Genomic DNA, 9,265 nt, shown 5'->3' on the forward strand with positions numbered 1-9,265 from the left:
TATTGTTTTTATTTTATAAATCTTTTCATTTTATAGGAGTTTAATTAATCCTAATATGTTCTATGGTGTTAATTTTCTTTTTTAAATCTGAATGTAATTTTATTAGATGAAAGAAGAATGAAGTACATAATAATGGACATAGAGGCCAAAGCAAGAAGAAAGAACGGATCAATATATTATTATTATTATTATTATTATTATTATTATTATTATTATTATTATACATGCAATTTTTGAAGTAATTGATTATTTAATTTGCACGAGTATGTGAGTGGTCCCCTCAAACAAATGAACCAGAGTCAAAATGATTGCCACATGCTTCAAATCTTTTGATTGTTTATCTTAAATTCAGATTTATATACAAAAATTGCAATAATTCTTCAAATTTATTTAAAGTTTATTTAATCTTATATATGAATTATGAGAATTAAATCTTGTGATATTTTACCGGACATCTTGCGACTATATACAAAACTTAGATGTAATTTCTAATCACGAAACTATAATTTTTTTTTTGAAAGCAAAGAGCTCGACATAATATAGTAGAACAGTTAAACAGAAAAAAAACGAATAAACAATTACAATAAACACAGTAACATTAAAAGATATAAAAGGTAAACACACTACACACTGGTATATTTGGAAAATAGTAAACACACACGTATAAAATATATAAATTTATGTTAAAAAAATACGACTAACAACACACTACACACTGGTATATTTGAAAAAAGGTAAACACATACGTACACTTGTTTTAATGTGAAGTTGATAATTAAAAATTGTTTGATATTATCAACTTCACATTAATACAACTATACAACTACACGTGAGTTTCGGCTAAGGAAAAAATAAAAGGAAAAGCGTAGTAACTGAATGCTGCACATAAACATGTCTTTCCACTTTATATAATTGGTGCAGCCAGAAAGTAAAACAAGTTGCTTCTGTAACACTTTTTCCGCCACCAAAAAGAGCACTGATCGGTGCAATTCCTTTGTTTCTTTTTGGTGTATTTTATGCATATTGCACCTGCAAAGTGAAGCAATGTGTTCCCACAATTGCCAAACTTTCTGGCAATTTAACAGATTAAAGCCATCCTTGGTTTTTTCACTTTGTGCCTCCTAACTTCTTTTTCTTCTTTGTTTTCCCACTTTCTATAACCAGTTTATCAAATTCAATCCATGGTTCATTTGTGGGGTATGGTAATCAAACCTAATCAATCATCTTTAGTCCACATTTTTTTTAATTTTTTGGTGATGCTTGTAGCTTTTACCATGTCTTAAAATAATTGTATATAGGGTTATCGTAGTGCAACACATGAGGGACAATGAAAGTGAACTAATTTAAGTTAAATCAAATTTAGAGAATAAAAAATTGGTGGGTACTCCCATGAAGATATTATAATTGTCTTCATGTGATGATTTTTCTTTTTGACCCTTAGATGATGGAGTGTAGGGTTAGATTTTGATATGTTATAAAAGTGTTGTTTTTATTTGAAGTGTGGCCAAATCAATAAATCACACTTTTATACAAAGCATCTTCATAAAAAGATGTTTTTTGCATCTTCATTTGAGTAGCTCCCTAAAAAATTAACAAAAACGACACAACAGCAAAACTGAACATGTGTGAAATTTCCCTCTTGTTTCACTACTTCACAAATAAACAACCTTTTTTTCCTCTAAATTAAAACATGTAAAATGAAGTTAGTAATTGCTTATTAAAAAAAGTTAAACTATCAAAATAATATTTGAAAATTCATATTACTGATAAAAATAAATTTGGAAAATATAAATGATAAATAAGTTTTAAAATATATAAAAATGTAATAAAAATAATTATATTTTATATATACATTCAAAAAGAGTTTTAGAGATCGAATTTTAAAATAATTTTTTATAAATGTAATTAAAAAATCTTTAAAATTCGGTGATTTTACACCAAATGATTTTGTTTTGTGAAATGTTTTTTGTAAATGGCCGAAAACATTGTCTAAAACTGAATAAAGAGATCTAAAAATTTTTGCATATAATTTTTAAATAATTATTTAAATATTTAAAAAAAAATTGAATAAAAAAAATATTTTTAATTATGTTTATCACTTTCTTTACTTTTTGGGAGTTTATATATCTCTCTTATCTTTTTGAATATTTTTCTTAATGATATATTATTCCTAATTATATTTGAGTCATTGAGTAGTTTTACCCTTTAGAAAAGTCCTCTCTTATATGTATGTTTAATTGTTTATTGAGTCTTATGTAGCGGTATAGCTTTGTCTGGATGGAAGAAAATAAGTGAAGAAAAAGTGGAAGTTAATTTTCTTTTAGTTGTTTAATTTGGACAAAGAGAAGTGGATACAATCAACTTCTCTTTCATTTCTCTCTTATGGGAAAGAAATTTTTAGGTAAATTCCACCACATTTTTCATTTCTCTTCTATACTTTTTTCTCTATTTCCTTTTCAACTAAACAGGAGAAATTAATCCACTTCTCTTCTATTCTTCTCCCTCCCACTAATTTTCTTCTCACTTCGCCTCAAACCAACAAAGCTTAAGTGTTAAGTAAAGGGTTGGTTTTACAATGAGGCAAGCATAGTTATGGATCATGATAGTTCTATGACCTTTTTGAATGAAGAGTGAAGAGTGCTTTTGCAATTTAAAGATAGTATTATTTGTTCATGCATGTAACACGTTTATTAATTGGATCATAATCGTTCTCTTGTTAGGCCTTAAAGCCTCTTGTGGCACCCTTTTAGTTCAGTGCATGAGGGGTAATAAAAATAAATAATTGATATCTTACACAAATCATGATCTAGTTTAACCACTAACATTAAATATTTTCTTGCTTGTTAAGCCCTATTCAGAATTAATTATGACCCTATTACAGATTTTATGTTGACAAATTATGCTTGCTAACTAAACATTTGCAAACTGATATACAACAAAAAGATAATTGTTTAATCATACATGCACTATGTCAATGAGCAACAATAATTATCATTGAATTTCTTGCTATCTCCTAGATCTAGATTGACTTGATTCCTTACCACTAATACCTGATAACTGCTTAAGGAGTGTTAGAGCATCTTGAGCATGCTTCCTTGTGTTGCTATTCCCATGCTTGAATGCTTCAACCAAGCCTCTCACAAGAGGCTGATTGAGTGCATATCTTTGGCTATGATTCTCCACTCTCAGTATTTTCTCTATTATCCAAATTGTCTTCTCCTGAAGCTCCCCAGATCGAACCTCCGTGAAAAGAGTGATCACTGAATCAACCACGCCTAGATGCTCAAGCTCATCAACAGTTCTTTTGAAACTACGCGAATGGTAATCTAAAAGGAGAGTAGATAGTGCATCCACAGCGGCGACCTGAACACTTGTGTCGTTGTCACTTAGGAGATCAACCAATGGCTTGATAGAATTGGTCTTGTGGAGGCACAGTTGAGTGGAGTTGTCGCAAGGGATGTTGTGAATGGGACATGTGGAAGGTTGATTAGAAGCTTTCCCACACATGAAGACAAGGTAAGAACAGAATAAGCTGCTAGAAGATGATTGTCCAACTCCAAACTCTCTATCCGTATTGCGCAAGCTTCCGAGCTCTGACAAGTTTTTTAAGCCAATGGCAGCAAGGCGTTTTACCTTTGGTTTCGAGGTATAGTCCAGCTGCTCGCAGAAAACTGACATGAGGCGATTTCCTGTGATTACATTAAGAGTTTGTTGATCAAGGTTTTTAGAATAGTGAAGCAAGAGTCCAAGAAGGCCTTCCTGCATGCCAGAGTGTGAAAACCTTGCATTTGTAACACGCCTCTGGTTTTTCAGAGTAGTTACACTCCATTCCACAAAGTTGTCTCCTAAAAGTGTCTTCACTTCAGCTTCTGAGAGCGAAAGGTTGGCGAGTATCTGTGCTGCTTCTGATCTCTCATCGTTTGTTGATTGGTTATCTAATAGTTTATCTTCAAGAATGGTAAGTGTGTTTGAAAGCCTTAGCTCGTTTGTTAGATCTTGACTACACCATTCGGATAGTTGTCTGGTAAGCTTAAAAGCCAAGAGTCTGTGTTCGATTTCCGAGTGTTGAAGAAATGGCACGACCATTCTAAAGCTACCACCAGACATGATTTGCATGGCTACCGACTCTGAATAAGATAAACAAATGTAAATAATCTTTAGAACATTCCAATACATAATAGTAGGAGTCAATAACTTTTAAAGCCAATGCAAACGAATAAGATGTTATTTGAAAACTAGCAGAAACTAATGAACTAATGTAATGCTGGTGACAGAAACATTGACTTAAAAAAATTTTGGATTTGCTGTAGATTTTAGTTTGGGATACAATGGAAATGCAATTTCGGGTACTTCTAGTCATAATGATGAAATTCTTCTTCTATGAAGAATAAAAAAACATTGTTGTACTTTAACAAAAGGTCTATACTCAAAACTCTAAAGAGGTGTCACAAAATAGCCTAAACTAATTATTGATGGTAGAACCTTGGAAAAAGGTGAACATATGGTGAAAGTGAAGTAATTATTCTCAGTTTGAAACATCTACCACAGTAGATAAATTGCGAAATCAACATGACCTGGAGTAAAGAAATCATTGAATTAAAGAATCACAATCACACTATAAATACCTGATGCTTGAGGAGATGAAGTAATCCCGCAAAGAATGCGAAGAATGGTCACTTGACATTCAGAGGACACATAGTTTAAGATCCCCAAAAGTCCGAAAACAATATTTTCAGACTGCATTGGATTTCCCTTCTTGTCAGCAGATGCTAGCTCCCAATGGCCTGGCTTTGAAACTATATTTGCAATTGTTGAAGCAGCTAATGACTTAAACTCACATGAAGGATCCTGCTCATTGAAAAGAATTTCCAGAAGAGATGGAAGGACTGAAGACTCAACAAGGATGGCTGCATTGTCATCCAATCCAGACAAGTTATATAATGCTTGCAAACTTGGTCCCATTCCTTCTGGATTAGACAACAATTCGACAAATACTCTGGCGCCGTCCCTAGCAATTTGTTCTTTACAGCCATTTGTCAATGTCATCCTTCCCACCAAAGAGGCCATCTCTATCTTAACGCCATCAGAACCTGCTCCAAAATTCATCCAAATTCCAATTTGACATATTTAATTTTAAGCATCTACCAGTTAGTGAAAAAAGATAAATATCTAGGCACTTAAAAGGCCAAGTTGTCACTGCAGTGATCATTTAGATACTGCATGAGAAATATAATATAAATTGTTAGCAGTTTAATCTTGTGAGGATCAAATTATTAGTTTATGTTGATTTATAACCAATCCATACACGTGCTTTAAGCATAAACTAGTGTAATACATACCATCACGTAACCGTGAAAGTAATGGTTCAAATCTTCCAGCTGCTGCCAAGCATTGAACATTAGCTTCCACTCTCTCCATCTTCTTTAAGACTTCCTCAGCTAAATTAGACAGAGAGGGATATTCCAGATTTCCAGCCATACTTGACAGAAGAACTAATGCACCTTTCTCCAATGCAATTCTCACGCAACAATCTTCGTCATTGCAGAACTCTGATAACAACTTGACAGCATACTCTCTCTCTTTCTCAGAGTTCCCAATAAGACTATGTATAGCCAATCTAGTGATACCCCTTTCAAGCATTATTTTCTGGCAGTATGTAAAGATTTATGTTAAATTCAAAAAGTAAAAGCTTCTCCTTTTCATTTACACCACAAACTAAAGGAAAATAATTCAATGAAACACCACAAATTGAAATCACAGAAAAGCTATCAGCTAATGGTTAATGTAATTTCTACTAAGACATATGGAATAGAAGAATTGCAGCTATCACAGCTCTAAGCAGATCACTAAGTTCAACCCTTGTAAAGCATAATCCATAATCGTATTCTCTTAGAAGGATCGAAATTGCAGCCACATAATTTTGTGCACATTAATTCACTTTTTCATGACTAAAATGGAATTTACGCGTATTGGTAGGGGAAAATGTATGCAAGTGTTTTGTTAATGTACTCAGAAAATTTAAACTTGAAAGTAAGAATGAAAAAGATAAATAAAACTGACCCTGCTTTCTTCGTCCTTGGCTATGCTAAGTAAAGTCATTAGAACTTTGCTTCTTAAACGCGATCCAATAGTCTTAGAGTTCTTGCTAAGAACAGTCACTATCAATACCACAATGCCAGCATTCCTGATAACATATCTGCTAGTGGGGTGTTCTTCAGAAACCTTATAAATATTATCCAACGCTCGCTCGACCTGATCAATAGACAACGGTTCCTCAATCAGATGCTGTGCTGCAGATTTGACTTGATATTCAACAACCCTGCCAATCCACTCCTCAATTGCCCCTGCCAAGCCAATGTTGGGCTTCAGCTCCAAGGACTTAAGAACGGTTCCAGTAACCGGACAAATGGGGTCGATGCCATTCTCAATGCACCTCGAAAACCAGTACTCAACTGCAGTCCTCTCATAGGTCTGAGAGGACTCCAGCACCACAACAGGGTCTGTCATCACTTCCTTGGTCAATGGGCAAAGGAAATTTTTGAAGGGCATAATTGGAGCATTAGCATCATCATCATCTTCAATATCAAAGTCCATATTCCGGGTCACTATGGCAGGTTCGACGGACCAGTTCTTAAGAATTCTCTCCAGGGAAGCCAAAATTCTTGTCTCGAGGACCGACTTGGAGCGCAAGGCATCGTCTTTGAAGAGGTTCACTTGCGTGAGTAACTCAGCATGATCATCAGGATTGACCCCAAAAGCACGAGCCAAATCCATCATAATGGCACTCTGCACTGCTTTGCTTGTATCTCTCCCTTGCCCTTCCTTCTCCAATGCACACAGCACCCTCTCTTCATTCTCTGTGACCTATCATAAAAAACATTAACCACAATAACACAAAAGATGAGCCAGAAACAATGGGGATTGGATTTTGTTGTTGAAGTTTAATAAACTAAAAAGATCAACGTACTTCTCTAATGGACAAAATCTAAGTATAGTTCTTTAGAAGATTTGGTCGTTGTCCAATCTAAACATGCATGGTGTATATTATTCTTAGTGATACATGTCTATGTGTTGATGTTTAGATTGAATTACAGCACTGCAAGCATCGTGGTGTAACATATCAACTTATCTCTTAATGTCGCTGGCGAACTAAGATGACCAACAACGTAATCTCAACGCATTTTAAGTAAAATTAATTGGGTAAATGGAGAAAACTCATGTTGAGAAACGTTAAAGACCGATAAATTTTCATTTTTATTCAACTTCAATTATCAACTTCATCTGAAGTTGACTGTACTTGGATTTTCATTTTTGTGTATCAAAGAGTACATGTTAAAAATATTAATGAAGAACTTCTTTATAAAAAAAATAAAAAGTTCAAGCATATATTGTTTATTATATATTTATTTAAATAAAAATTTAAAATTGTTTACTAATAGTAACGTTAATATATGTCAACAAATGTTAGCTAAACCCATCAAATAAACGAGAAAAAAGTACCATATATATCACTTGCCATGTCAACTGTTTTCGTTGTTGGAGGCCACTTTTCGTCTCGTTTGGATACTTTGTTTAAATGTTTTAAAAATATTTTTATTGTTAATATAAATGGAAAGTATTTTTCTTAACAACCAAATAATTCTACAGCACTTTTGATCAATTAAAATTTTTAAAAATGATTCATTTCATGCAAATTAAAAATTTTTAGAACAAAATTAAAATAAAATAAAATTAAAGATATCTTAAAATTTTTTTGACAAATTTTATTTAAAAACAAAAATATAATTTATGCTAGCCAAATTAATTAAGCTGATAAAGTGAAGGACTAAAATGAACGAAAGGAAATGAAATTTGTACCCTAAATTGTGCGAGCTTCATGTCTCTGCTAAGATCGGAGACCTTCTTTCGAAGCTCAGGGAACTCCTCAATCCCCGAATCAAGCAACGCCAGCCACCCCGAAATAGCGGCGGTTTGTTCTTGCAGCGACGAGCACAGCGTTTTGCAGTTCAACAAAACGAAGATCTTGCTAGCGTTTTCGTACAACGACACAGTTTCCGCCGCCTTGGATAGGTCGCCGGCAATGCCTTTCAGCGCCGTCTGAACGGGCAGCGGTGGAGTGGGCGGGAGTAAGAGGAGGAGTTGATCGAGGACTATCTGGAGGCGGCGAGCGAACGCCGAGAAGCAGCGGGGGTTGTGGAAGGGACGGCGTGGATCCGGCGGTGGAGCGCAGAGGTCGGAGAGGGAGGCGTGGATGGAGTGGAGGGCGGGTGCAGGAGAGGTCATGGTGATGGTGTTGAGTGATAATTGTGGAATGATATTGGTTCATTGTGTGACGAAAAGAATTGAAGGAGTTTGAAGAGAGTGTTTCAATGTTTTGATGGAGGAAAAAATATTGCTTTCTTTGTTTGGAGAAGAAGGAGAATGAGAAGAGTGAGTCAACGCTTGACTTTTGTTTTGACTTTTGTCATCTTACACGTGGGTTGCCTGTTTGGACCTCAATGCAATGCATTGGTAATTTGTGACAAATTTCACAGAAATGTAAATGTATTTAGTGGACTAACCAACATATTATCTATTTTTATTTTCAAAATATTTAGTTTATGACAAACCTGAAAATATTCATTTGTTGTAGTATTTGAATTAATTATTAAAATGTCATTATTTTTAAATCATTTATTTATATGCTAAATTGCTAATGCCTATTTATAATAAGTTAATAACACCTTTCTTTTTAATGTTTAAGAGGCGCGAAATCAAATTACACTTTTTAGATGTAAAACACTAAACTAAAAAGCATTCTTTTGTTAATATGCTTAGTTATGTAAGACGTTTTTGAATAAAATGTTAAGTACACCGAAATATTAGGAAAAAGTTTGGTAATACTAAAGAGAGGGCGTCTAATGGGCAGTTTGTACTAAGTTATCATACGTGCCTTTAGTTAAATTTAATTATAAAAATAAAATGTTTTATAAAAATATTTAAATTAATAATCTTAATACATGTCTTTAGTTAAATTCAATTATAAAATAAAAAAATAGATTCTGAACAAATAAATTTCTAATTAATTTGACATCAAAATGATGTTATTTTATTTGAATAAACAAGAATAAATAAGTCTCTAATTAAAATTTAGAGACAAATAAATACTTATTCATTTTATATTACCATTTAATGTTCAACTCAATATGTTAACTCAATATGTTAACGTAATAATCAACTACTTATTGACAGATAACAGTAATATTAATAGAAAGAAAGATTGCAT

General features: G+C 33.3%; 1 protein-coding gene across 1 annotated transcript; it reads right to left on the minus strand.

Moving 5' to 3' along the window:
• Positions 1–2,686: 2,686 nt before the first annotated feature.
• On the minus strand, positions 2,687–8,402 carry LOC112792327 (U-box domain-containing protein 44). Its single transcript, XM_025835522.3, has 5 exons — positions 7,858–8,402; positions 6,061–6,864; positions 5,340–5,646; positions 4,626–5,090; positions 2,687–4,127 (listed from the first exon to the last, which is right to left on the minus strand). The coding sequence occupies exons 1-5, from the start codon at positions 8,281–8,283 to the stop codon at positions 3,007–3,009; spliced, it is 3,123 nt and encodes a 1,040-aa protein (XP_025691307.1). The 5' UTR covers positions 8,284–8,402; the 3' UTR covers positions 2,687–3,006.
• Positions 8,403–9,265: the final 863 nt, after the last annotated feature.

This window comes from Arachis hypogaea, chromosome 1 (assembly GCF_003086295.3).
Source record: "Arachis hypogaea cultivar Tifrunner chromosome 1, arahy.Tifrunner.gnm2.J5K5, whole genome shotgun sequence".
Taxonomy (NCBI): Eukaryota; Viridiplantae; Streptophyta; class Magnoliopsida; order Fabales; family Fabaceae; genus Arachis; species Arachis hypogaea.

Excerpts from the sequence above, each read along its gene's own strand:
- LOC112792327 (XM_025835522.3), bottom strand. The coding sequence starts at position 8,283 with ATGACCTCTCCTGCACCCGCCCTCCACTCCATCCACGCCTCCCTCTCC. Across the intron at positions 6,865-7,857 it reads TGAAGCTCGCACAATTTAGG|GTCACAGAGAATGAAGAGAG; the intron begins GTACAAATTTCA and ends TTTTTATGATAG. Across the intron at positions 5,091-5,339 it reads ACTTTCACGGTTACGTGATG|GTTCTGATGGCGTTAAGATA; the intron begins GTATGTATTACA and ends ATTTTGGAGCAG.